The sequence below is a fragment of the Lobosporangium transversale genome (assembly GCF_002105155.1).
Source record: "Lobosporangium transversale strain NRRL 3116 chromosome Unknown BCR41scaffold_57, whole genome shotgun sequence".
In the NCBI taxonomy this organism is placed as follows: Eukaryota; Fungi; Mortierellomycota; class Mortierellomycetes; order Mortierellales; family Mortierellaceae; genus Lobosporangium; species Lobosporangium transversale.
Window position 1 is genome coordinate 85,374 of NW_019029035.1, and position 25,876 is coordinate 111,249.

General features: G+C 41.5%; 9 protein-coding genes across 9 annotated transcripts; 5 read left to right on the forward strand and 4 right to left on the reverse strand.

Moving 5' to 3' along the window:
• Positions 1–129: 129 nt before the first annotated feature.
• Positions 130–2,719, reverse strand: BCR41DRAFT_362766 (hypothetical protein). The gene has a single exon (XM_022025776.1). It carries the CDS (start codon positions 2,671–2,673, stop codon positions 184–186), a length of 2,490 nt encoding a protein of 829 aa, XP_021876520.1. The 5' UTR covers positions 2,674–2,719; the 3' UTR covers positions 130–183.
• Positions 2,720–2,747: 28 nt separating this feature from the next.
• Positions 2,748–4,440, reverse strand: BCR41DRAFT_425918 (hypothetical protein). Its single transcript, XM_022030649.1, has 2 exons — positions 4,378–4,440; positions 2,748–4,268 (listed from the first exon to the last, which is right to left on the reverse strand). Exon 2 carries the CDS (start codon positions 4,209–4,211, stop codon positions 3,177–3,179), a length of 1,035 nt encoding a protein of 344 aa, XP_021876521.1. The 5' UTR covers positions 4,212–4,268; positions 4,378–4,440; the 3' UTR covers positions 2,748–3,176.
• Positions 4,441–4,764: 324 nt separating this feature from the next.
• On the reverse strand, positions 4,765–8,079 carry BCR41DRAFT_342034 (hypothetical protein). The gene is made up of 9 exons (XM_022022270.1): positions 7,840–8,079; positions 7,644–7,714; positions 7,500–7,515; positions 6,616–7,406; positions 6,344–6,504; positions 6,230–6,247; positions 6,050–6,130; positions 5,892–5,956; positions 4,765–5,804 (listed from the first exon to the last, which is right to left on the reverse strand). The coding sequence occupies exons 1-9, from the start codon at positions 8,044–8,046 to the stop codon at positions 5,115–5,117; spliced, it is 2,100 nt and encodes a 699-aa protein (XP_021876522.1). The 5' UTR covers positions 8,047–8,079; the 3' UTR covers positions 4,765–5,114.
• Positions 8,080–9,026: 947 nt separating this feature from the next.
• BCR41DRAFT_362770 (Presenilin-domain-containing protein) lies at positions 9,027–11,973 on the forward strand. Its single transcript, XM_022025777.1, has 7 exons — positions 9,027–9,768; positions 9,887–10,136; positions 10,233–10,389; positions 10,498–10,716; positions 10,817–10,883; positions 10,977–11,686; positions 11,788–11,973. The coding sequence occupies exons 1-7, from the start codon at positions 9,309–9,311 to the stop codon at positions 11,941–11,943; spliced, it is 2,019 nt and encodes a 672-aa protein (XP_021876523.1). The 5' UTR covers positions 9,027–9,308; the 3' UTR covers positions 11,944–11,973.
• An 818-nt stretch (positions 11,974–12,791) lies between these two features.
• BCR41DRAFT_362771 (pyridoxal phosphate-dependent transferase) lies at positions 12,792–16,130 on the forward strand. Its single transcript, XM_022025778.1, has 6 exons — positions 12,792–12,878; positions 13,020–13,272; positions 13,471–13,568; positions 14,318–14,419; positions 14,650–15,051; positions 15,171–16,130. The coding sequence occupies exons 2-6, from the start codon at positions 13,164–13,166 to the stop codon at positions 16,011–16,013; spliced, it is 1,554 nt and encodes a 517-aa protein (XP_021876524.1). The 5' UTR covers positions 12,792–12,878; positions 13,020–13,163; the 3' UTR covers positions 16,014–16,130.
• Positions 16,131–16,215: 85 nt separating this feature from the next.
• Positions 16,216–17,402, forward strand: BCR41DRAFT_382225 (orotidine-5'-phosphate decarboxylase). Its single transcript, XM_022027349.1, has 3 exons — positions 16,216–16,445; positions 16,521–16,632; positions 16,775–17,402. Exons 1-3 carry the CDS (start codon positions 16,266–16,268, stop codon positions 17,269–17,271), a joined length of 789 nt encoding a protein of 262 aa, XP_021876525.1. The 5' UTR covers positions 16,216–16,265; the 3' UTR covers positions 17,272–17,402.
• Positions 17,403–17,522: 120 nt separating this feature from the next.
• Positions 17,523–18,295, forward strand: BCR41DRAFT_313110 (acyl-CoA N-acyltransferase; the record flags this gene model as incomplete). Its single annotated transcript, XM_022021115.1, has 3 exons — positions 17,523–17,706; positions 17,844–17,972; positions 18,072–18,295. 3 exons carry the CDS (start codon positions 17,523–17,525, stop codon positions 18,293–18,295), a joined length of 537 nt encoding a protein of 178 aa, XP_021876526.1.
• A 225-nt stretch (positions 18,296–18,520) lies between these two features.
• On the forward strand, positions 18,521–22,836 carry BCR41DRAFT_425924 (hypothetical protein). Its single transcript, XM_022030650.1, has 6 exons — positions 18,521–18,687; positions 18,787–18,848; positions 18,982–19,132; positions 19,443–19,548; positions 19,720–20,541; positions 20,668–22,836. Exons 1-6 carry the CDS (start codon positions 18,662–18,664, stop codon positions 22,696–22,698), a joined length of 3,198 nt encoding a protein of 1,065 aa, XP_021876527.1. The 5' UTR covers positions 18,521–18,661; the 3' UTR covers positions 22,699–22,836.
• Positions 22,837–23,859: 1,023 nt separating this feature from the next.
• BCR41DRAFT_342052 (porphobilinogen deaminase, dipyromethane cofactor binding domain-domain-containing protein) lies at positions 23,860–25,737 on the reverse strand (the record flags this gene model as incomplete). Its single annotated transcript, XM_022022271.1, has 4 exons — positions 25,171–25,737; positions 24,935–24,945; positions 24,220–24,526; positions 23,860–24,123 (listed from the first exon to the last, which is right to left on the reverse strand). Exons 1-4 carry the CDS (start codon positions 25,621–25,623, stop codon positions 23,860–23,862), a joined length of 1,035 nt encoding a protein of 344 aa, XP_021876528.1. The 5' UTR covers positions 25,624–25,737.
• Positions 25,738–25,876: the final 139 nt, after the last annotated feature.

A 25,876-nucleotide genomic window follows, 5' to 3' on the forward strand; every position in this document is an offset into this window, starting at 1 on the left:
AGGTGAAATGAGGAAAAGAAAAGAACCAAAGAGAGAGTATCTTCTTCCTTCTCATTACCTTTTAATTGACGTAATGGATTAACTGACCCAAACGTGACCAAAATCATTAGATCAATTTTTCTTTTACATGGAAATATTTACTTTATTCTGATGCACGCATTATCAAGGGACGTATAGATGCTCTCATCCTTGATGTGGTTGTCGTTGTTGCTGATGATGAGGTTGCCGTTGGTATTGGTGTTGCATCTGTTGATACTGCTGCTGCTGCTGCTGCTGCTGCTGCTGGTAATGGTGCTGCTGTTGCTGCTGCTGCTGCTGCTGCTGCTGCTGTTGTTGTTGCTGTTGATGATGTATGTGCTGTAACTGCTGCATCTGACGGAGCGTCAATTTACCTGAATCCCGACCGAGAGTCGTTGTACCATTACCTGCCCCGCCTCCACCATTTTCACTCTGAGTATGACCCTGCATTGCTTGATGTTGGTACACCTGCTGCATGGCTGAATTGCCCTGTAGTCCCTGGTAATGGCCATTGAGTTGCTGCAATGACCTATGGTGTTGTAACGAAGGCGTATGTTGCTGTTGAGGATCGTTATTTTGTTGTGAAGAATGTTGACTCTGCTGCACCGTTTGATTCAATTTTTGCTGCTGTTGTTGTTGGCGCTGTTGCTGCTGCTGCTGGAGTTGTAAAGGCGATTTGCCACTCCGTGCCAAACACCTCAAGATACTCTCCATGGATGGATCCAATGTTGTCCGGACGCATTTATATTCTCGGTTAATCCGGTCCATTTCCTTCTGCATCCTTCCACGTCTTGCCATCTCATCCTCATCTACATCTTGAAGGTTCTCGCGTTGTAGCCACAACTTTTGCTGAGTTCGTGACAGAGTCCCTGTCTTGGATCCGCTACCACTTAAATTAGATTGTGCAACTGCTGCAGCTGCGATAGCAGAAGCCGCAGTAGCACTCACAGTGTTATTATTGGAGAGCATAGCTGAAAATGGTCCTCCTGCAGAGATATTCCCATTCTCGTTTAAATTCTCGTCTGAAATAGAGGTAGTCACAATCGTCGGGGGTATCAAATGATTAGCGCTCGATGGCAATGTAGCAATGGCCTTGGGTGCGGACGAACTCAATTGAGGCTGAGATGGTGAAGCTGGATAGAATTTCGAAGTAAAGCCTGTACGCTGCTGAGGTGAAGTCGAATTCGATTTATCGTGTGCACCCTTCGAGTTTTTCCTATTCTGAGTAGACGATGCTCCGCTCCCATGGTCATCTTCTGAAAGTATACCTGCTGTTGATGTGTTAGCGCCGCCTCCACCTGTAGTGAGGAATTTCGCGACCAGCTCGACTGCAGGTGAAGATCGCAGTGTTGGTGAAGCCAATTTAAGTCCTTGAGATCGAGAGCCATTTTCAGATGTGGAAGGTGTCGAGGGGTTGGTAGGGTCTGTACCTACAACCGCAGTCTGCTTTGGATGAACGGCCATGACGGTATGTGTTGTCACTTTGGTAAGTGAAGGAGAGGATGTGGCTGAAGCTCTGGGATCAAGGAGCTTTGACATACGTTTTGAGGTTGGTAAAGATGTCTTTGACAGGGTGCGATGTTTGGGCTTGGGTGGCGATTGAGATAGGTTCTGTGACTCGTGAATGCTCACAGAACTCTTATGGACTACTTCTTGAGAATGTCCTTCACCGTTCGAGACAACTTCAGGGGGGTTACTCCTGCTTTTCTCAAGCGCATGACCTCCTCGACTTCTACCAGAGTTATTTAATTGAGGTATAGACTGTTGGTTCTTGACCTGTTGTGGTTGGGCTGACTGATCTTCTTCTTGTTGCTGTTGCTTCAGCTGGTCTTGCAGCCGCTTTACTTGTTCTTCCCCTTCAATCCGCTCTAGCTGTCCCTCTTGTGCAGACTTTTGTTCTTCTGAAGAGGATAGGATATCTTGATCGCCAGATTGAGTGGACGTCGTCTCTGGTCTATCTGCTACTGAAGTCTCCTGCTGTTGTTGAACATTATGATGTGAAGTAGAGGAGGGTGGCGAAGGAGCGAGCGGCACTGGCTGTGGTTCTTCTTCAGTTGCATTCTCAGTCTCTAGGTATTGGCCCTGTAATCCGAGGTCTTGCATCGTCTGGGCTAGTGTTGAATTAATGAGAGTCTTTGCAAGCAATTCTTCGTCTCGACCAATATGCGCTCTTCTCTGTCCACCATTTACTCCTTTGGTATGAAGCTCGTCTGCCTCCTCAACTGAAGGAACAGTATCTGCTGCTGTATTGACAGCATTAGGCGCTTTAGTAGATGATTGATTATGGTTTTGAGCATTGTACTGAAATTGAGCGCTTCCTGCGATGTTATTGCTATCTCCCTCCTGTGCTGTTTTAGGTTCATGAGCTTGTTCCTGTTCCAAGTTGTTCTGGCTGCTGTCTCGCTCTCCTTGTTCCTGTCCCTGATTTTGTTCCTGTTGCTGTTCTTCTTCAGGACGATCATCCCCAACTTCAAATTGAGCTTTTCTCCTTCGGCTCTTGCTGTGGTAACTATGTTTATTAGTCGCACTGTCTTGGAGCGACAGACCATTGGTGATTGCATCTCTAGCACTACTCTGAGGGTTATGGAAATGAGCGTGGGAGTGACGAGCCTCTTCAGGAGATGACGGGGCGGAATGACGGGCCATGGCCTGCATAATATTGACACTGACAGAAGAACTGAGGAAAGAATAATAAAAAAAAAAAAAAAAAAAAAAAAAAACTTTGGGGAGTGGAGAGGCAATAAGAAAAGATGGGTACTTTATTACTTTTTTGAATGAGACTCGTTAGTTTTTATAGGCCTTTTAGGATTATGAATGAAAGTCGAGGTGAAATGTGTGTGAAAAGCCGAAAATAGAGTAGAAAGAAAGGAAGCAGAGACGGCGGCCAAATTGGTTTCCCATTGACAGTGGCTTTGGTTTATCATATTCCTTGAACACGGGATCCCGCGTGGCAAAAAAAAAGGAACAATGCCATGTGGGAATTTTTTTTTTTTTTCAAAATCCATTCGGGAAGTGTATTTTTGATTCTACCATGGGTTCGGTAATGTTTTTTTTAGATAACGCTTAAAAAGAAACATCATGTGTTGGCATGATCGTTGTGTCGTGAGTTATAAAATTATGAGCTAGTATCCCAGAAACTCCTGTTTACCGATAATAGATCAATCTACGTTCCAGAACTGCTCCCTCTGTGGAGGCTCGGACTTCCCTGAACTTGTGGAGCTAAACGATTTCAGTCCCACATGGCCTTCTGTCTGCAACCCCGTTTGACCATTCTGGTATGGTATGGAATCGCCTCCATGGCCTTTAAGGTGTTCTCGACGTCTTTTCTTCAACACAACTACACCCGCAGTCATGGCCACTACGGCCACTACTGTCGCAACGGACACTATCACCTGTGTAAGCGGAGACGCGTTAGGGAACGACGATAGCTCTTGACCATCAGCTGCCTCTGAACTATGCAATCCTGGGACCCCTTCAGGAGTGTGATCAGAACAGGATATGTCCGGAGAAGAATGAGTACATCGACTATTCCGACCGTGACTTGTAAAAGTGGCCAAAGGCGAAATTATGGTTGCTGCTGTTACTGTTGCGGTTGGGAAAGGAGTTGTTAGAGTAAGATGGACGCTCGGTAGACCCTTTGGGGTTTCGAATTCAGATGGTAAGGAACTTGATCTGCAAGAGCCTTTGGAACATGATGAAATATGGTTCGAAGAGGGCACTTCATGGTTTTCTACGCTTTCTTCTTCCTCCTCCTCTTCATCTTCACCTTCACCTTCACCTTCACCTTCTTCTCCTCCTTCTTTATCTCCTTCTCCTTCATCTCCTTCTCCTCCTTCTTCTTCCTCTTCTATTCTGTTACTAAAGTCATCTCGTTTACTCTTCTTTATATATAAATGCACAGGTGCACTCTCTACAATGGTTGAGGTGCCTATTGTCAATAACAGAGGCATAATAATCGTTGTCCCAAATGCTGGATAGTGCAATGGTTTAAATGCTAATGAGAACGTTTGAGAATGGAGAAAGGTATTGCGCGGGATGCGCCTTAGCGTGCTCAAATGAGATATGGCTAGGAGAAGTAAAAGTGAAAGCTTGAGGATGTGGCAAGAAGATGATGGAGCTCGCTGGCTGTGATGTTGTTGAGTAGGATTGGAAAATAGCCAACTAGGCTGCCAGTTTCTGGCCTTGGGAAGCATTGCTTGGTAAAGACTGGCGCTATGTTACACTTGCAAAGTATATTGACGCAAAGTCCCCTATCGAAGTTGAGGATTGATAGTAGGGAGTAATTTAACAGTTAATAGGTGATGCTGGTTAAAGAAGCATAGTTGAGTTGATACGAGGCGACTCATGTTCTCTATTTACAGTAAGAGAAAAAAGCAATCGGGAAAGAAAGAGGCTAATGCGTCTGGTAAGAGGTAACTGAATGAGAAGGTCTAGATATTTTTCTAAAACACTCTGGTCATTTTATATCAACGGAAGGAGTGGATCATAGTAACCTCGGTTAAAAAGAGCTCACGAGCTCATGAACCATTTATCGCTCTCGAATGCGTTGGCCTGGTCTGTGTGCAGCATGGCCCTAGTTTAACTTTTTTGATGGTTTTCGGCACTTCTCTCTGAGTACAAACGCATCAAAGCTGTCGGTGTTACGCCTCCCTGTCTGTTGAAGGCGAGGAAGCGAAACTTGCACCAAAAAAAAAAAAAAAAAAAAAAAAAAAAAGGAGAGGATGTCCAGCGGATTAATGTATTGGGCCACACAAAACCTCAAATTGGTTTGGTGTTGTAAGGGGCAACTACTAACAGCAAAATTTTATAAAAAGACACAGACTGGTTCTCCTGAATTATGAATCAGATTTCACTACTGGTAAGGAGAGGGGGAAAGGTGTTAATCAGTAGGAGCAGGGTACTCTGAGTTAAGTCCAAAGGCATGCAACTCGTAATGAATGAGGGATGTTGCATTATTTGGAAAATATCTCCAGAAATGCCTGCAAGATTAACGCTATCAAGTTAGCAAAATATACCAATTGCCCCAAAAACTATTCTTTCAATATTCGCATTGAAATATGCTAAAAAATAAAAAGCTAGCTTATTATTTTTTGTTCTTATGGTTCTGTCAAATATCGTTGAAAAGCCTGTTGGTTTGGCTCGCGTCCCAAAAAACTTCTTAAAAGCTCGATTGGTTCAAGAGTCGCACCAGGGACTAAAACTTTCTCCCAATACTCGCGCCCGAGCGCTTCATCAAGTGCCTTGGTTTCGCTCTCCGGCGTATTCCTGAAGCGGGTATAGAGGTCATGTGCATGCATCTCCGACCATGCGTAAACATAATATCCTGCATCATATCCCATAGCGATATGATATAGTTGACAGGCAGGATTAACATTGGGCCCATCCTCCAACTTGACACCAACGATGCTTTCACTCATTTCCTTCCAGAGTTGTGCGATCGATTGCTCCCGAGAGTTGGGGTCGATACTATGGACTTTAAGATCAATGGCAGTAATGGCGAGCTGTTGAGAAAACAATAGGCCTTTGAGTACTTTTCGAGTTTTGACAAGAGATTTGATCAGCTCATCTGGCAAGTTGTCGCCTGACTTGTAATGTCTACCGAGACGTTTAAGAACCGTTGGCTCCCAAAGCCAATTCTCCAGCATGATGCTAGGCACCTCAAGGAAATCCATTGCTAGCGACGTGGGGTACGGGACAACAGACCAAGAGAAATTGAATATCGAATAACGGGCTTTACTGGACATGGCATGGCAGACGTGGCCAAACTCATGAAAGAACGTGTTTGCCTATATCAAATTAGCACGAGTCGTTTGCATGATCAATGTGTTTTGAGTTTTTAATCGTACTAAATTAGCTTTTAATAATCTTCTTACCTCACTATGCTTGAGTAGCGCCGGACGATCAGCGGTCGGGCGAGAGAGATTACCGACATTGACAGCTTTAGCATTTAATGAAAAAAAAGGTAAGCCATTTACAATGTACTCTAATACACCAAGGGACACGTTTCTACTATCTTCTTCCATCACATTACCAACTGGTAACAGGCGTTCTCCAGTTTGAGACACAACAAAGCTTGGACGCAGTGGTACAACACACTGGTGAGAATATTTCCCTAGAGAATCATTGCCAAAGGGTTAAAACCATCCGCTCTCATGAAAATATATCAATTTTTTTTTTTTTTTTTTTTTTTTTTTTATCTCAAGCTAATTACCGGGTCTTGGAAAAAGGTCTGTATCGAAACACGAGCCAAAAAAAAAAAGGTTATTCATTATATAACCGCTTTAAGGCCAGATATTCGGTGAAATAACGCATGATGTAGCCTTACCGAGATAAAAATATCCAATTTTGAACGCAGAAGGATCCCTTTTGGCATCTTCTCCAGCCTCATCTTGTGCTTTCTGATCATAAACAGCAAACAAGGTCACGTCATCAGCCCAATACTTGCCTGGAATCTGTTCAAATCGCAATTGGAAGATCTTGGAATAACTATGGTAATATGAAAGCCATTAGCAACAAAACGTATTGCACATTGGTTGACACCGAATGTCCAGTCGAAAAAAAAAAAAAAAAAAAAAAAAAAAAAGAAAGGGGACCTACACTCCCATAATTTGGTCTCGCACGTGTTCGAGCTCAAAATACTCCTGGATCAACGAATTGTCAACTGCATACTTTTTCTTGAATAGGATCTCTTGATAATACTTGACATCCCAAGAATGCAGGATCCCGTCGAATTGGTTGCTCCAACCTCGCGTTTCATACTCCTGGCGCTTCAATTCAAGCAATTCTTTTTTATCATCTTCCAGTTTGTCAGAGATTGAACTCATGATATCGTTCAAAAATTCATCTACAGTCTCCGGCTGTTTTGCCATGTTGATATCCAATTGATAATGTGCATGACTCTTGTATCCAAGTAAAATAGCGGCCTCGTGGCGCAATTGGATAAGACGGTCCAAGATGGGACTATTAGTCGTGACACACACTTGACGATATGTAACAGCTACGCGTTTACGCGTCTCTGGTAAGGATGCATTCCTGCTCACGTTGAGGATATCAGGCGTCTTCATCGTCACTCTGTAGTAATTTCTGCCATCTTTTTCCATTCTGGCTAAACCTGACTTCCATGCTTCAGTGCACCCCTCCAGCTCATCTGCAGTGAGTAAGATATCAGTTGTATCCTCATTCAAGGCCTTTTGGAAATCGAGCTCAAGAGAGCTGATTTCTGATCGAACCTGAATAAGTTTTTGCTGGTCCGATTCTGAAAGTCCGGCACCATGTCGCTCAAATAGGCGGAGAGTATGTCCGAGGAGACGCTTGGTCTCTGGCTCGGCATTCAGCTTTGCTACGGTAGCAGAGTCTTGTTCCAATTGGCGTAAAATTGCATACAAGTCCTGTTAAATAAAAAGAGAGAAAAGAACAATGTCATTTTTAGAAAGCTTAAAAAAGGAAAGTTGCTAATACCCTACAAACATGAGATAAATTACCCTTCTCGAAAAAAGCCTGCGAAAAGCATTGATTGATACGCGATTTTTCCATAAGAAAAAAAAAAAAAAAAAAGGTTAATTACTGTTCAATGCCCGCTAGAATGTCTTTCTTCCTATAGAATACTCAGAGGAGAACAAACTTACGCGGACCACGCCTTCTGTAAAGACTTTTTGGCTTCTGTCGCAGCTTCACGGACATCTTTGTCAAGATGAACCTGAAATAAGAAATTAAATGACTTGAAACGTCAACTAATTGCAAATACTCGTTTACAAAAAAAAAAAAAGTCCTTCCTAGCAAGATAATCTGATATAACCAATAAACTGGCTGATGTAGGCATACCATGGCTGGGAAGGTGCATAGAGTCTGTAAAGCCGCAGCATGACTCTGATCCTCCTGCAACTTCAATAATGTATTCTGGATCGTACGCTCAGCAGGAGGAATACCGACAAGATTCTCTCCACTGGAACGAAGAATATCTTGAGCACGGACAGTAATCTCATTGAGTTCCTGCACAGTCGTTGGTAACTGGATTGGTGATTCTGACATGACTTATTGGGTTTTGAAGAATGAGGCATGAAGGATGGGAATGGAGGTGTTTCTTGATTTAAATACGCTTCTACGTTCCCACGGTCACACTTCGCGTTCAGATTTTAAGGTTATCATCACGTTCAGGGTTTTGTTTCATTGCAGACGCCCTGTCTTTAGGATGTGGGGCAATGATGGTAATCCTCATGTCACATTATACTAACCAATAACCAGGCTTCGCAAGCTTTAAGCGCAATGTGTTTCTAATCATAACGATTTTTTTTTTTCCCTCGGGTAGTAGTTCTGTTCACATGTGTTTTTAAGGACATGCTGCCTTTCCATCCTGAATACAAGCTTTTCGGCAGCCCATCGTCCTTGATCCTATCAACCTAAAGTGGCAACACTTTATTCTCCTGATCTAGTTTCGTATGTTGCTTATTCCTCTCGTAACATGCTTGAGACAAATCGGATGAGTCTTGACAAGACGCAAAGCATCCCTGAATAATGGTCCATTTGGTATTGTGAACAAATAATGTGATTGGACGTGCAATAATTTAAGATGCTGTTAGACTACAAAAAAAAAAGTTTTTTTAATATATTTCCGAAAAACTTGAATGGTCTACCGTATTGAAGATTTACCGTGTGGTCGATAGAAACGAATGTATGTTCCCTGTGAGCATATTTAATACTGCAGGAACAGAAAATATTTTATTCGCGACAGAAAACTCTTTATAAGAAAAAGAGTCGAGTATACTCCACACAGATCCATCGTATACTTCGTATGAGCTGAGATCAATGGAAGTTGTGTGGTTCAAGTTTTCCTTTTGGTTTTATGATGAATGTGGGCACAGCACAGCGAGATGAAAATCGCACATGGACATTCTGTGTATTTTGTGTGCTGTATGGCTGTTCTTGTATATTTAGATTTTCGCCATGGGCTCAGCAGGCCTTTCACTTCATTCATTACACACATAAAATTGATAAAAATATTAAAAATATATTTACATTAATATCGTTTTTTTCTTTTATGTGTGTGCATCATTCCCCCCAGTCTCTTCCTCAAACTCATCATCATTGCTCCGCCCCATCCTTTCATTTTCATCCCGCTCTCTTGTCTCTAGAAGAGCGCATCTTCTGCTGCGTTCCTCAATCCTTTGGCTCTACTAAACATCAGTTTAAATCAACACATTCATTGATTGAAACCCTGTGCTACACACTTCATAACAACTGCCCAGAGGACAATTCTAAAAAAAAAGACGGAGTCATAGAGTGCTTGTGATCAGATGTCTTCATTAGATACAAGGGGAGCAACAGCTCCTTCGGACCAGACTGTGTCAAGTCCATCCAATGGTTTAACAGCAGAAAGCACTGTGGGTGATAGCCTCCAATCTAGAAACGATCCTGGAACGCAACTCTCCTCACGCACTATAAATCAGAATCAGGGTACGCAGAGAGAAGGAAATAATACCTCGAATACAGAAAACAACGATGATCAACCTTGCCAATCTTGTGGAGCTTTTCCAGCTAAGTTTCAGTGCTCAGCTTGCCAAAGTGTACGATATTGCTCTCAGGAATGTCAAGCTGAGGATTGGGGGATACATTATCGAGAATGCGCAGAGATCCTTGCAGCAATGAAGCAGGAGGAGGAACAAGGACGGCAAAGGAGTGATGAAGAGAGACAAGACGTAGAAGGCGGGAATTCAGGATCTAGGGATCGGATAAGATCACGTCTACCACCATCAGGTAAAGATAAGCAATGGCATAGACAGCATCTTGATGTCAATTACACAATTTTAAGTAGCTGGTATTGATTTTTTTTTTTCTTTTTCTTTTTTTTTGCATATTTTGGGAAATGCTCTAGGTGGCAATGTCTTGGGGGAAGAGGCAGAAAATGTTAGGGCAGTTGCGAACCAACCTCGAAGGCGACCACGAGAGCCACGAAGACGACCTCAACTCACCCCAGAACAACGGGCAGCATACGAGGAGGCCGAAAGGATTGCAGATATGAAGTTTTACATGTTACAAATCTACAAGATTATTAAACCTGTTGTCGTTTGTATTTGTCTGAGTATTCTTTGGGTCAAGATTTCTATGGCAGGAAGCGATTACAGGTATAAAAAAATCTATGTGCCTTGATGCTTGGTGCAAGTACATGGATTTGTGAGCATAGACTGACACCACACCTTCTCTATTTTTTCATTTAAAAGGCCAACACAATCTTCATATACAGTATACAGAGAATCTCCAACCTCAACTCCATCTCAAAACTTTTTGGGATCATTGGCGAATGCTGGAATCATCATTGGCCAAATCGTTGTTGTCACTATTATTATTGTAATCCTATTCAAACGTGGGCATATCAAGGTATAGTGTTTACTATGTCAAATATTTAGATATTTAGACCGGAGTTTTTTTTATAAACAAGATGAACTGCACTGTTAACATTCCTTTTAACGTGGTACTGTGATGTAGGTTCTCATTGGATTCTTCATGATCGTAGTCGCCATGCTCCTTGGCTTCATGGGTTATATTTTAATACTGAATTTGATCCAGGTCCTCAGGATCCCACTTGACTATTTAACTATGTCATTCGCATTATGGAACTTTGCAGTTACGGGATTGCTATCTGTTTTCTGGAAAGGACCTATGTGGCTTCAGCAAGTCTATCTCACTATCATGAGCAGCTTAATGGTATGAATGAAAGAAAACTTGTATAGCATGAATCCAATCCAGCTTGGAGTCGGATCAAATTTCCTAACTTTTTTTTTTATGTTGCGTTATTGATCTGCAGGCATTTTCATTGACAGGCCTTGCTGAGTGGACCACGTGGATGTTGTTGGCTTTACTGGTTGTCTGGGGTATAGTACATGAGTGTATCTGTTGTTCAACATGCTTTATACAGATTTCCTTCATATACTGACTTTGTGCTGCTTATAAATATCGGGATTTAGACCTTATCGCTGTGCTCTGCCCATTTGGTCCACTGAAAATCTTGGTAGAGAGTTCAAGAAATCAAAATCAAGAAGTCCCTGCATTACTCTACACCGTCAATGCCGTTTGGTTCATGGCTTCGCCACCCAACAGTGTACTAGATCGTGAGGCAAATCGAGTCAAAGAACTTAATGAGACAATGGGCGCATCATTTGAAAGAGATAGCAACACTAGCAGCAGTACTGTATATAGTGGTGGACATTCACGTGCAGCAGGCAGAGAAGGTGGTGCAAGTATTAGTAGCAGCCACACAAGTGGTCCGGATCCCATGTTCAATATTGGAAGTAGTCGTATATCGCGCACCTCGTCCACCATAGCGCTAGTCCCGAATACAGCCGCAGCTCCAGGCGATAGCAACAATTTTGAGATGCGAGAACGGACACGCTCAGGGGGATCATCCACAAGCCCTCTTATAGGGCTCAATGACTCGGCTGGAAATGGAGCAGGCTCGGTTCCTAGGCAGCCACCTTCGGCAAGACAACGAGGTGATGAGCGGGATGTTGGATCTAGAAATCAGGCACAGGATGAGCATGAAGAGGATGGTGATGACGATGATGATGGAGGCTTGAAATTAGGATTGGGAGATTTCGTATTCTACAGCGTATTGATCGCTCGTGCAGCCATGTTTGACTGGGTTACGACCATGTGCTGCACAGTTGCAGTTCTGACGGTAAGTCTTTTTTCGAAGTATTGATTAACTTCTAGTACGACTTTCCATGTAATTGATTGTTGAAATCAATTTGCTAATCAAATTCATGTGGCAACTTCTAGGGAATGAACGCGACTATCTTCTTGTTGGCGATTTATCAAAAGGCTTTACCTGCACTCCCCATTTCTATTTGCTTCGGCATGCTATTTTATTTTGCTACACGTTTTGCACTGGTGCCTTTCCTGGCAGCAATAGGTCCCAGTCAAGTGTTTATCTAGAGAGAGCGACATGTCTTTTCATTATCTGTAGAATAGAGTAAGAAAAAGAAAAAAAGAAAAAAAAAAAAGAAATGAGAAAAAGATAGAGAAATATACCCCACAGTGAGTGCTTTCCTTCGCCTTTGTTATCCGTCTCAGGCTGCGTTTTCTTTGGGTTTGTAATGTATAAACATGTACGCTAGTTGCTGGACCGTGCTCTTTTGGGAAACCCAATCCATTTCATTTAAAATAATATTGATGAATGTTTATTAAGAACAGGGTTATCTATGGTTTTGTATTTTGTGCATAATATTAAAAAAAATAAAAAAAAAGGGAGTTTTCGGGTTCGCATTCACTTTTCTTCCTTGCTATTACTGTTGTTACCGGTACTGCTGTTCTTACTCACAAAGGTTTTCCGATATATTCCTCTACGCAGATCCCGGTTTAACAGAATGCTGGTTCTTTATCCACATTGATCTGGCAGTCCCTGTCATGATAAATCTTCGGTATCTTGTATGTTGAGCATGCTCTGACCCAAAAGAGAAATATCAATGGAGTAGTTTAAAAAATAGTAATTGTAATAGTCATCAAAGCTTTCATCCCATTCAGGGCTCTGTTCTGTAGAGAATAACAAAGACGATCAACTCCTGGGGGAGAATCCGCAAGGATCATTTGGTATGAGGAAGGGAGGATGGGTTGGCTGCCCGCGTAATTGGACAAACTCTTTCACCCACAACACAAACAAATAAAAATCAAGTACATATACTACATTCTACATACCAAACAAAGACCCTTCAACTCATTTCGTCTTGATTCCAAACTTCATTCTCTCTCTTTTTTTTTTTTTTTTTTTTTTTTTTTTTCTCTCCGCCCAATCTCGCGCACACAGCCGTTGTCTTCCGTCGCTTTTCGTGTCTCTATTCCGTTCATGCTTTAGGCACTGGTGTTCTTTTTATGTATGTTGTTGTGCCACACAATACAATGAAACGTGGAGAATGTCGTTTGCTCAATTTGAAATGCAAGTGAGCAAAATTCACTCACAATGACAGGACTCCAGTTCAATGTTTTAATTCGTGTTCTCTCCGATTTATAAATAGTTAAATACTCGCAGTTGTTGTTGCCCCACACACACTCTCCACTCTTAGATATTACATTACCAATTCTTGGAATCCCGTGCTCGCCATACCTGTCGAGTTTATTTTTTATTATTTTTTTTACCTCGGTATAAAAACCTATCCATCATGACATCCTTACAATACTCAAAAACCATTTTCCGTCAATTGACGACCTCTCGTCATTCTATTCTTATCAAGCCCTTCTCCACCTCTTCTCGCATTATGACCCGCTCTGGTAAGTTTTTTCAATGATCTCTTATTATCATTATTGAGCAATCATGGCATGACATGGTCCTGTCTGTTTGTCTATTTGCGTGCGCTGCTAGCGTGAAATGGAGAAGACGATTCATTTTGTCTTACTACATCATTTCACTATATTTCTTTGTAATCACTGACGTCCACTATCACTTTTTTTAATGCCGGTATTTGATAGACAAGATCCTTCACTTGAACAACACGAATCCTCAGATCCGTAAGGCTGAGTATGCCGTGCGCGGTGAGCTTGCTATCCGATCAGAAGTTCTCAAGAATGTAATGTCCCCTTGATTTTAATCACAGCACACGATCTTTAACCACTTTCCCCTCACTCCTTTTATACTGGTGGATGTGAAGCGTTAAAAGAAAAAACAACAAAGACCAAAAAAAAAAAAAAAAAAAAAAAAAAAATTGCAGGGAGAGAGCATAAAAAAGTGGGCCTGCGTGTTTTCTTCTCACGATCGGCCATTATACATTTGATAAAAACAACTAAAAACAACGCTCAGTGGGAGACGGAAAATCGGCCATCACTTTCAACTGCGATTTGATTAATTATATACTCGACAGCAGCTGGGATTAGATTTTTTTCAGGAACGTCTTACTCAACAAGTTATCAAGTACAGTTGCAGTGTTACATTTAACCCCGCATTTACTCACGGTAGACTTGCCAGCTAAACAACAATTCGCCATAGGCGTTCTTTATTTTCATTTCCTCTTTCAGGAAAATGGAGTGGGCTAGATTGCATAGTGGATGCCCTCTCATGGAATCAACAAATCCGGAGAACTATAACAGAACACATTTATTTCCCCAACAGGAACTCTACCTTTTTTTGTTTTTATTTTTAATTTACTTTTATAAAGCTGTCTGCAATGCTTGTTATTCTCATGACACGGATGAACGCAATTTGGGATGCAAAACTATATGCTTCGATATTTATTTTACCATCATCTTGGAAGAGTGAAACATTTTGTTTTCATTCCTTACTAATACTTTGTTACACACTTTATTATATGCCTTTCAATAGGAACTCGCCAATGGTGCAAAGCTCCCTTTCAACCGTGTTGTTGGTTGTAACATTGGCAACCCCCAGGCTTTGGACCAGAAGCCCATCACCTTCTTCCGTCAGGTATGAGCAACAAACACACAATCAACACCAACGTTTTTTTTTTTTTTAAAAAAAAAAAAAAAAAAAAAAAAAAACTGCCCACGGATTCAACACCGACATTTCCGCTCATCGATGAACTTCAATTGCCGCGCGATAATCTGTGGTTAAACTCAGCCAATCCGCATGCATGATATAGTGACAATGGTATTTATTACCATCAATTAATCTTACATATTTTGTTTAATATCTAGGTTGCATCCCTTGTGGAATATCCTGAGATGCTTAAGGATGAGAATGCAGAGGCTGCAGCTCGCTTTTTCCCCAAAGATGCCATTGAGCGTGCCAAATTACTCTTGAAGCACATTGGTTCAGTCGGAGCTTATTCTCATTCCCAGGGCATCCCCTATATTCGTGAGAATGTTGCAAAGTTCATCTCAGAGCGCGATGGATACCCCGCGGATGCTTCTAAGATTTTCTTGACTCAAGGTGCTTCTGCTGGTGTTCAGCTTACATTGGAGATGATTATCGAGCATAACAATGTCGGCGTAATGATCCCTATTCCTCAGTACCCTCTCTACACCGCCACTTTGGCCGTTTTGGATGCCAATCCAGTCCCATATTATCTGGATGAGTCCAAAGGCTGGGGTCTTACTGTAAGTTTCACCTTTAGTTGTGCTTCAGTATGGCTGTCTTACATGCATTCGTTTTTTTTTTTTTTTTTTTTTTTTTTTTTTTAAAAAAAAAAGTGTTTGAATTACATGTCGTCAAATAGACTGAAGAGCTCCAGCGCGCTCTCGATGAATCCATCAAGAAGGGGATTGAAACTCGTGCCCTGGTCATCATTAACCCTGGCAACCCTACAGGACAGTGCTTGACTGAACAAAACATGCGCGAGATTATTGAGTTCTGTCGTAAGAACAAAATTATTCTTCTAGCTGATGAAGTCTATCAAACCAATATTTACCAAAAAGATCGCCCCTTCCATTCGTTTAAGAAAATACTCAAGTCAATGGGCCCAGACTACGAAGGCTTTGAGTTGATTTCATATCACTCTATCTCCAAAGGCATGATTGGCGAGTGTGGTCGCCGCGGTGGTTACTTTGAGTGCGAGGGCATGGATGCCTTTGTTTTGGAACAGATCTACAAGATTTCATCTATCAGTTTGTGTCCCAACGTGCAAGGTCAGATCATGGTTGATCTGATGGTCAACCCACCTAAGAAGGGTGATCCTTCGTACGAGCAATACAAGAAGGAGTATGATGACATCTATTTCTCATTGAAGAAGCGCGCTCAGATTTTAGAAAACACATTCAACAGTTTGGAGGGATGCACATGCAATCCTGCTGATGGCGCCATGTATCTGTTCCCTCAGATTCGTCTGCCTAAGAAGGCGATCGAGGCTGCCAAGGCTGCAGGCAAGGAGCCTGATCAGTTCTACTGCTTAGCTATGTTGGAGTCCACAGGTGTATGCATGGTAGCCGGATCGGGATTTGGACAAGTTGAAGGCACTGGTCACTTCCGTAGCACATTCTTGCCTCCTCCAGAGTTATTTGATGAATTTTGCGGCAGCATCAAGAACTTCCATGCTAGCTTTATGAACAAGTACAGGGATTAAAAGAAGCTTTACTTTGTAGAAAGAAAGTGTGATCATCATCCATCACTTATTATCATTTTACCATTTTATCATTCATTCATTTTCCCAATAAACTTGACGCGTCAAACCCAATTTTAGATCATAAAAGTAAGACCTGTGTGGCTGACAGAGTTAGTGTTTTTTTTTTTTTTTTTTTTTTTTTTTGAGAAAAAAGCATTTTTTTTTTTTTTGTTTTCAGTAGCGTTTGACCCATTCAACCAAAGAGGATTCACCATGTCAGCACAAAAGACATACCTTGAGCGCTCGAAATTGCATTCCAACCCTACAGCCAAGGCTTTCTTAGAGCTCATGGAGCGCAAGAAGTCTAATCTGTCACTTGCTGCTGATCTTACTTCCAAAGCTGCATTGCTTGAGCTTGCAGACAAAGTTGGACCATACATTTGTCTACTCAAGGTGCTTAAAAAAACTGTTATTGACAGCAATTAACACAAACTCAGAAATCAATAATATTAATTTTTTCTGCATTAGACTCATATTGATGTTGTAGACGATTTTGATCAAGATTTAGTCACCCAACTTACTGCTTTGGCCAAGAAGCATGATTTTATGATCTTCGAGGATCGCAAGTTTGCTGATATTGGTGAGTTGTTTACTTCTGTATGATTATCAGCCTTCCATTCATTCATTCATTCATTCATTCATTTTTACAATCGAGGTAGCTGACATGTAGCTCTTTTTTTTTTTTTTTTTTTTTTTTTTTTTTTTTAATCGACGTTGTAAAGGAAATACTGTCAAGCTTCAGTATAGTTCAGGAGTATACAAGATTGCATCGTGGTCTGATATCACCAACGCTCATACTGTACCAGGTGAAGGTATTATCCAAGGATTGCGTGAGGTCGGTTTGCCCTTGAACAGATGTCTACTTTTGTTGGCAGAGATGTCATCTGCAGGAACTCTTGCTAAGGGTGATTATACCAATACAACAGTTGAATTGGCTCGCAAGTATAAGGATTTTGTGGTTGGATTCATTGCAATGCGTCGATATGAGGACAAGGAAGGGGATGACTTTATCTATATGACCCCTGGCGTTGGCTTGGATCAGACCTCAGATGGATTGGGTCAACAGTGGAAGCACCCCCGAGAGGTTGTGTATGAACGTGGATGTGATGTTATCATTGTAGGACGTGGTATATATGGCAAGGGCAAAGACCCGGCCCATGAAGCCAAGAAGTACCAGGAGGCTGGCTGGAACGCATACTTGGAGAGGATTTCTCAATAATAATAGGTAGTAAGAAAAATAAACTCAAGAGTCCGGGGACTGCTCTTTGAAGGAGGGATCAGCCACAGGTGCGAACAAACAAATGCTTCGCGAGTCTAAAGAAAGGGTCGAGGAACGCGAAATGAAGTAGCTTTTTTTTCTTTTTTCTGGCGAAGACTGTATACCATTTACATTTTCTTTTTGCGCATTTTCTTTTTCTTTTTTTTTTTTTCTTTTTTTTTTTTTGCCACATGACTCCACCAGCTGTCAACATGGGCTCTACAACCACCACTACTGAGGATAAATCCAAGGCAGCTGCCTTTCGTATAGGCCTTGGAGACATCACACCCAACAACTTGGGTCAATTAAAACGTTTGAACACAGTCCTGTTCCCAGTTGTTTACACTTCTAGCTTCTATAAGGAAGTTCTCGAAGTGGGCGAGTTTGCAAAGATTAGTATGTTTATTTTTATAACCACCAGTTGTTTACATTCATGTCTCGGAGTAGGAGGACATGAAGCCATCTTTAACTCATGCATTCGAGGTTCCTTGGAGTTGACTTTTTTTTTTTTTTTTTTTTTCTTTTTATTATAGTCTACTTCAATGATATCTGTGTTGGCGGTGTATGTTGTCGTAAGGAAAATGTGCCTGGATCGACGTCATTGCAGAATCTTTATATTGCAACCTTGGGCGTTTTAGCACCTTACCGTCGTCTTGGTCTAGGTATAGAGAGAACAATACCAAAGAATAACAACTGTAAAAAAAAAAAAAAAAAAAAAAAAAAGCTTACATTATGTTTTTTTTGTCCAACTTTCTTTGTAGGATCAAAATTACTGAAGCATATTCTTGAGAATGCAAAGTTACCCTCATCTTCAGGACCCAAGATCGCTAAGGTGTATTTGCACGTACAGACAAACAATGAGGAGGCAGTAGAGTTTTATAAGAAATATGGATTTGAGGTTGTAGAGAAGTGTGAGAACTATTACCCACAGTTCGATGTCAAGGATGCCTTCAAGTTGGAGAAGGTCCTGATTGAGAAGAACTAGAGCTTTTTAACTGATATTCCAGATCGATATAAAATAAAAATAAAAGCGGGCTACTCTTTAGGGATCTAAGCGCAGATGATAGTTAATGCACACATCATAAACTTGGTCGGCGATGTTTGTTTTTTTGCAAAATGTTATGGAAATTTGCGCACTAAGCCCACGGAAGCCCTCGTGGAACCTCTAAAAACATTCAGCTCTTTTTTTTTGCTTTTTGTATTTGTGTTTCAAGCTTCCTGTTTGTTATTTCTCAACCTTTTTTTTTTTGTTTTCCTTGACATAATCTCCAACTCATTCATTTAGTCTCAGCGAACCACAAAAAAAGAAAGGAACAAATTCCTCATTAGTTTTTTCTGTTTGTCGCTTGTCATGGACCAACCTCAAAGTCCCTTTTGGTAATTCATGAACGCCATGGAGTTTTTTTTTTTTTTTTTTTTTTTTTTTTGTCATGAGCTTGTCTGACCTTTTATTCTTACATTCGTCTACATACGTAGGGCTCAACCCACAATAGGCCTAGGAAACGACTATGATTTTGACGTATTTCCAATGGACATAGGTATAGGCACTCCACTTTTTTTTTTTTCGTTGGTGTTGTTGTTGCATTATTTTTTAAATGCAAGGAGTTTACAGGTTTGAAATAGTCAGGGTCTGAATGAGAAATTCTTGTCATTTAACATTTAAAAAAAAAGGAGGTCCACGCAAGAAAGCGGCCAATTCAACTGGTTTAGTTACTCAGCTTGTTATCTCCATCGCATTGGGTCTCTTCGCGCTCCTTACTTTCTGCACACTACGAACTCGTTGGGTCGCAATGTTTGCTCCTCGATCAACGCTTCGCGGCAGGTAAAAAAAAATTAAACAGTCATGGATCAACTTTTTTTTTTTGCTTTGGATGTGGGAGAGTTATGACATCTGTCTCTATGAGCGAGAAGAGGAGTGAAAGACAACAAAAGGAAGATGACAAGTAATCAAATAGAAAGTTCTTGAAGGAAAGGGTGGGAAGAAAAGAGGATGCACTGGGGATAGAACATAAATGTGCGCCTCTATACCCTGTCAACCAATCAGAAAAATGCATGCAAATCAGACGAGACATCTGAGGAATATCTAGAAGGAGGATTAATTTTTCTTTTTGTTCCTGAAATTTCAACTTTAGACACGCACCCCCTATTTTACCTCCAACATTCTTTGGGTGGATCCCAAAATTGATAAGCACCACTGAAAATGAGGTGCTTAAATGTGTCGGTCTTGACGCTGTGATGGTAAGGTGGCTGTACTGTCATGTTTATAATGAACCAATGCGGTGAATCGGCTGGCCATGGGTTCTACACATTTGATGCATATCGTCGAATAGTCTCTAGAGCTTTACAACAACCATTTGATTGATTACCTGTTGCTAATAGTTATTATCCGTACTGCTTCTCATCCTTTAGCTTCTTCGCTTCTACCATATGAGTATGAAGCTATTTTTTTGCTTAATGATCCCGGGTCTATTGGTCATCTTACCCGTGAACTATTTTTCGACTAGGGACGGTCACGATCCAACGGATCCTGATGATGGGTTTGACGAGTGGTCATTGTTGCAGAAAGTGCAAGGGACATCTCTTTTATACCTCATGACTCAATTTACCTTCACTTGGGTTTTCTCTCTCATTACTCTCTACATGATCTGGCAAACATTTGAAGGCTATATTATAATCCGTCGCGATTATATTCTCGACCGTGTCCGTTCCATCACTCATCGTACAGTTATGGTTATTGGCTTGCCTCCAAAACTTCAGAAAGATCGTGCATTGGCGACGTTTTACGAATCATTAGGGGCTGGAGAAGTTGAGAGCGCATATGTATGCCGATATGTCGAATTACTAAAGCGTAAGATCGAACAACGTGCTCACGCCTTAATGGAGCTGGAGGGAGCCTATACTTCATATTATGGCAATCCATCTGATTTCCCGGGCTATGATCCAAACAAGATAATGGCGGAGAACGATCGCTACATGACTGAAGATCACGCCACTGGCACAGCCACAGTGATTGAGGATCAACATGGCAATGACGCGAACCAACCCAAGGGCAAGAAACGACCAACAGAGCATCTTGGATTTTTGGGTTTGTTTGGCAAGAAAGTAGACAAGATTGATAAACGCAGAGAGACTTTTGCCGCTCTGGACAAGGCCGTACAAAAACTACGCAAGTTTCGCGATTTTCCTACCACCAGTGTTGGATTTGTGACCTTTGAAGAAATCCATTCTGCTGTAAATCTTTCAACCTAGTCTGTTGTGAAAAGAGATAGGCTTGAATGCCATTTCGAATACCATTAACGCTTTACACGTTTCTTATTGTTATTATTATTGTTATTATTTTTCTCCCTCGGAATATAGCAAATCGTCGCACAAACAGTCAATACAAAGGAAACACTCACATGCAGGACCATTCTTGCTCCAGAGCCCCGTGATGTATACTGGGACAACCTAAAAATCCCTCACACTGAGCTTGGTATCCGCTCAGTGGTCGTCAACACGACTGTCTTCTTCCTCATCTTCTTCTGGTCAGGTCCTATTAGTATTTTTTCGTCTTTCTTAAACCTGGAGACTTTGGAGAAGCTGATTCCCGGTGTCACCAAGGTTGCTGAGGCCAGCCCTGTTTTGAAGTCAGTGATCCAAGGTTTTCTTCCCACTCTCGGAGTAACCATCTTTCTAGAACTCGTCCCTAATATTTTGGAAGTGCTGTGTATAAGACAAGGCATTCAATCGCACTCTGGAATGGCACGTTCACTCTACAACAAGTACTATACGTTTATCCTCTTCAACGTAGTCCTTGTCTTCACAATTGTTGGAACCTGGGCCCAGGCTTTCAACAAAGTTTACCATAACTTGGGCGAGTTCACACTTCTTTTGGCTGCCTCCTTACCTCGTGTGTCGCCCTTCTTTGTCAATTTTATCATCTTGAAGGGCATTGGTCAATTTCCACTTCGGTTGTTGCAAATCGGCGATGTTTTTCGTCAGACCTTCCGTGGTATCTTCTCAAAAACGCCACGTGATTATGCTGAGGCTCGTGCACCCCCAAGTCTCAAGCATGGAGAAGTTTATGCGAATTCAACTCTGGCTTTTGTCATTGTGCTGATCTATTCATGTATCAAACCTATCATTCTCATATTCGGGGCTGTTTTCTTTGCTTTCGGCTATCTCGCATTGAAGTACCAGTTACTTTATGTTCTGTTCCATGCGTACGAGTCCGGCGGTCGAACCTGGCCTATGGTGTATAACCGCATTATGGTGGGTCTGCTCATCTTCCAGTCAACCATGCTTGGTCTTCTTATGCTCAAGCATTCGTATGTCTTGGGGTCTCTATTAGCGCCACTTCCAATTGGAACCATCTGGTTCTGGTCATGGACTTCAAGAAAGTATCGAGAGACTGCGGAGTTTATCCCTCTAGAGATGCTTCATTCAAGGGTAGCCAAGATTCAGGGTTCCGCACATGAAGCCTCATCGGCAGCTACGGGATCATCAGCCCAAGGCCCTGGACATATCTCGATTAACATGGACCAACATAACCAAAATGACCAGAATAATAAGACGCCGGTGAAGCCATCAACAAATGGAAGTGGGAACGAAGTCTCAGTAGCCAGTGCCTCTGTTACCATTAATCCAGAAGGTACTCAGCAGCAGCCGACTGAAGAAGATGATTATCCAGTTGTTCCGAATCGGTATACAGATTATAGACAACCCCCCATGACGTTATATCCTGGCGTATTAAACTCTGGAATGCGATTCTACAGTGATCCCGCGGTATCAGGACCTTTGCCGACGCTCTGGCTGCCACTCAAAAAAGAAACTCTTAGTAAGAAAACACTTATGGACGAAGAGTCTAGGATCGGCGCTCATTACTCAGACTCAGATTCGGATGATGAACATCACATGCATGAACATCTGGAGGCAGCTCTGGCTCGACCACCTTTCATGTTGCCTACCCAAGGGTCAGATATGCCTCAATCCTATGATGAGGGCGATAACCTCGTAGGAGGTGGACAGGATGAGGATCTTTCAAAACTGCCTCCTGATCTAAAGAGTAAAGCAACAATAGCGACGGCGGGGACTACAGCGAGCACATCAACGGGCTCTGCAGCAGGTCGTGCACCTCAGAGTACTCCTGAAGGTTCTCAGGCTGAGTCGCATGTAGAAGAGTTAGCAGAGACAGTAAGTCAAGGCTCTGCAGTTGAGGGAATTATTGACGTGTATTATCATCATCCAGAAAGAAGAGCGTCTAAAAAAGATCCTAATAATCGCGTGCGAACTGTACAAGGCCAGGGGTCTCATCATAGTCTTTTGAATCAACAAAAGGATACGAGTTCTAGCACCAGTGCTGGCGGAGGAGCTGCTGCCTCATCCTCGGCAGCCACAGCCTCCAAGTAAATAATTAAATGCCTGCAGTTTTACTTGGTTGATCACCTACAGGATATCATTTGCAGACCTCAATACTTTCGTTTTATTATGTACGATGTATAAATAGTCACTTGTTTGACTTTTTTATTTTAATTATCATAAAAAGAGAATTCAGATTATGTATATAATTGTCAAGTTCGAAACTTCGTCAAGACCTCAAAATGTCTCACAATATCATGTTTGCCACAAATATAAATGAATCAGGTTTTTCACATGCTGGCCCTTCTTTAATAAAAATGTTGGTAGAAGAGATAACCAACTTCGGTTGAAGTGCTCTGGGTTCTTTCTCTTGACTCACTATTTTGATTTCCTGAGAAAAATTAAGATCGAGGGGAAAAAAAAACATTATTTCTATAAAATCGATCTCATACAGTAAAAAATAAGATGAAGGGAAAAGGGATGGATTAAGATATGATATACATATATGATTTAAAGCTTACTCTAAATCAAAGTGAATGAATAAATGAGATCAGAACCCGAACATGAATGTACTCCTCTCTTTTCAAACTCTGGCGCACAGGCCTCTGAAAAGCTGCCTAATATGAAGCCATTGTCAATTAAAATAAAAAAGATAATGAATATGCCTGGCCTTCAGGATGATTTGACAGAGCCGTTTGACAGAGATATCGACTGAATGACTAGAATGACAATTGAATGAAGTCTTTTTTAAAAGTCCATCGGCTTCTGGTTGACTTTTTTGGGCTGGGCTGGGCTGAGCTGAGCAAAATTTCCTGGCGTGACTTCTTGTTCCAGAAGGGAAAGATTTTCCACTGTCGTACGAAATGAAAAGTACAAAAAAAAGTGCTGCAAAAGATCAAAAGATCATCTCTAAAGTCTCGCTCGATCATCTATCCCATTTTAGACAGCAAAGATGTCCTTACAAAAAGAAAAAAAGTGAAAAAATCAATAGATAGACTTTTTTCTCAATGAAAAGATTTTTTTTTTTACTTTTACTTGAATCCTTGTTTGTATCTAAATTATGCATTTACTATGAGTTTGTTGTTTTATATATATATGTATATATATATCTTGTCTACTTCTTGTACTTGGGTGTATCAATCTATAGATGCCATTGAGCCTTTCAATCTCATGATACTTTTTCTTTTGTGATTTGGTTTGCTTTCGTTTGCTTTATACCTCCCATCCTTTGATCGTTTTCTCTTCGCCCGTGCCAGCGGGTTCCAAAGTAGCATGACGATCGCGGAGGACCTTGTCCAAGATCTTATCAGCTCCCTTAGCCAAGAGTTGCATGGCCACATTACGACCAAGCTCGATCGCCAGCTCTACGTTTCCATTGACCTCGGCTACGGCCTCGGCCTCTGCAACCTCTGTTCCATCTAATGAAGACACCAATGCTTTCAAACGTAATGTACCCACATTTTCTGAGCCCAATTCCTTTTCCCTTGCTCTCTCTCGTGCCTGTTCTTTCTCTGATGTTGTTGATTCTGTTGACGATTCTGATGATGATGAAAAGGATGGTGGTGTTGATACATATTCAGTCCACACTCCAATCGGTACAGAGCATCCACCTTCCAAGATTTTCATCACACTCCGTTCAGCTTCACAGCGCAGACGAGTTGGCAAATGATCCAAAGGTTTAATTATCTCCAAGACCTCTTTATCGTTCGCTCTACATTCGATCGCAATCGACCCTTGACCAACAGCATGGAGCATAGAGCTTGGCGGTAACTTGGCAGTGATTCGGTGATCAAGGTTGAGACGCTGAAGACCAGCAGCTGCCAACAAGAGACAAGTATAAGGCGAATCAGGTGCATCCAACTTGGCCAAGCGTGTATTCCTATCAATGTTCACCGAAGAAAAAATAAAAAAAAAAAAAAAAAAGGTTAGCAATTATGAGAGAAGGGGCAATTCGACTTCCGTCGATGTTAATCAGCAATTGCTCTCTATTTTTGATCCTCATTTATCAGTTTCTTTAAGAAAGAGATAAAAGAGGAGGGGAAAAACATGGATCCTTTTTTTTAGTTTTCTCGTCCCCCATCAACGTTCGGCTGTGCAACGATGAGAGCGTCTAGCTCTTTTGCATTGTATAACCCTCAAATCCATTGCCGGAATACAAAATAAAATAAAACTTTGCTTTGGGCTTTTTATCTTTTTTTTTTTTGTGATTGATATTGATGGTGTTGGTGTCGTTATTAAACTTTTGTACGCCATCTTAATTCATCTACATGCATAATAAGAAACTTACACATTTCCACGCTAGAAAAAGGATCATCGATAAAAAGATACCCAGTCGGAATATAAAAGAGGAGTACAAAGAATGCAGTTAGTAATAAGAAAAAATAAAAGAGTCGGGATCAAAAAAACACAGCAGTAGGGCAATTGGTTGAATAAGGTGTATCCTCATCGACGAGAGAAAAAAAAAAAGCAATCAATGCAATATAATTAAGAAAATTGAGAGCAAAAAAGAAAAAAGTTACTTACGACGTCTTTGACTTGGACGCCTGGGCACAAACGCCTGATCTGACTGGCACGGCGAACACTGCTTGTACCAATGACATCTCCTGGACCGAAGTCCTTAAGATCCTTAAATTCGCCCGGACGCATGACAATGACATCGTTGGGTTCCTCACGTCTCATCATTGCACCAATGACAAAACCTGGTTTGACTTGAGTAGGAACATCTTTGAGGGAATGAACTAGCAAGTCACACTCATGTTTTTCTAATGAGGTTTGAAGCTCACGGGTGAAGAGCGCAGTCGTCCCGATGGAGGATAGGGGCTGACCTTGGATGTTGTCGCCCGTGGTACTCATTCTCAACAAGGGGAATGTCTTTGAAGAGTTGAGTTTCTCGAGCGCAGCCTGGACTTCAACTGTTTGAGCAATGGCCAGGGCTGACTTGCGGGTGCCGATAGCAATAGTCTCTTTCTCGGTCATTTTTTTAGGTTATGATATATTACAGCGGTGTAGAGGTAATTATAGCAACTTTGAAGTAATTTCTAGGATTGTACAGAATGAGGAAGAGGACGAGAGAGTAATGGCGACGGGAAGGAAAAAAAAAAAAAAAAGTAAAAAAGAAAATAAAAAGCCTGAATAAACTGATCTTTTAAAGTACATGAATGTCCGAACTTGTTTGTAAGGAATAGCAAAATATACAAATTTATAAAAGTGGGGAACTGTAGATGTCAAA

Bases quoted from the DNA above. Each gene is read 5' to 3' on its own strand.
- BCR41DRAFT_362766 (XM_022025776.1), bottom strand. From the start codon at position 2,673: ATGCAGGCCATGGCCCGTCATTCCGCCCCGTCATCTCCTGAAGAGGCT.
- BCR41DRAFT_425918 (XM_022030649.1), bottom strand. From the start codon at position 4,211: ATGCTTCCCAAGGCCAGAAACTGGCAGCCTAGTTGGCTATTTTCCAAT.
- BCR41DRAFT_342034 (XM_022022270.1), bottom strand. From the start codon at position 8,046: ATGTCAGAATCACCAATCCAGTTACCAACGACTGTGCAGGAACTCAAT. The intron at 7,715-7,839 runs GTATGCCTACAT...TTCTTATTTCAG, and splicing joins TATGCACCTTCCCAGCCATG to GTTCATCTTGACAAAGATGT. The intron at 5,805-5,891 runs GTAAGAAGATTA...AATTTGATATAG, and splicing joins CGCTACTCAAGCATAGTGAG to GCAAACACGTTCTTTCATGA.
- BCR41DRAFT_362770 (XM_022025777.1), top strand. From the start codon at position 9,309: ATGTCTTCATTAGATACAAGGGGAGCAACAGCTCCTTCGGACCAGACT. The intron at 10,137-10,232 runs GTATAAAAAAAT...TTCATTTAAAAG, and splicing joins ATGGCAGGAAGCGATTACAG to GCCAACACAATCTTCATATA. The intron at 11,687-11,787 runs GTAAGTCTTTTT...GGCAACTTCTAG, and splicing joins GCACAGTTGCAGTTCTGACG to GGAATGAACGCGACTATCTT.
- BCR41DRAFT_362771 (XM_022025778.1), top strand. From the start codon at position 13,164: ATGACATCCTTACAATACTCAAAAACCATTTTCCGTCAATTGACGACC. The intron at 13,569-14,317 runs GTAATGTCCCCT...GCCTTTCAATAG, and splicing joins GATCAGAAGTTCTCAAGAAT to GAACTCGCCAATGGTGCAAA. The intron at 14,420-14,649 runs GTATGAGCAACA...TTTAATATCTAG, and splicing joins CCATCACCTTCTTCCGTCAG to GTTGCATCCCTTGTGGAATA.
- BCR41DRAFT_382225 (XM_022027349.1), top strand. From the start codon at position 16,266: ATGTCAGCACAAAAGACATACCTTGAGCGCTCGAAATTGCATTCCAAC. The intron at 16,446-16,520 runs GTGCTTAAAAAA...TTTCTGCATTAG, and splicing joins CATACATTTGTCTACTCAAG to ACTCATATTGATGTTGTAGA. The intron at 16,633-16,774 runs GTGAGTTGTTTA...GACGTTGTAAAG, and splicing joins TCGCAAGTTTGCTGATATTG to GAAATACTGTCAAGCTTCAG.
- BCR41DRAFT_425924 (XM_022030650.1), top strand. From the start codon at position 18,662: ATGGACCAACCTCAAAGTCCCTTTTG. The intron at 19,133-19,442 runs GTAAAAAAAAAT...TTTCAACTTTAG, and splicing joins CGATCAACGCTTCGCGGCAG to ACACGCACCCCCTATTTTAC. The intron at 20,542-20,667 runs GTAAATCTTTCA...CTCGGAATATAG, and splicing joins TTGAAGAAATCCATTCTGCT to CAAATCGTCGCACAAACAGT.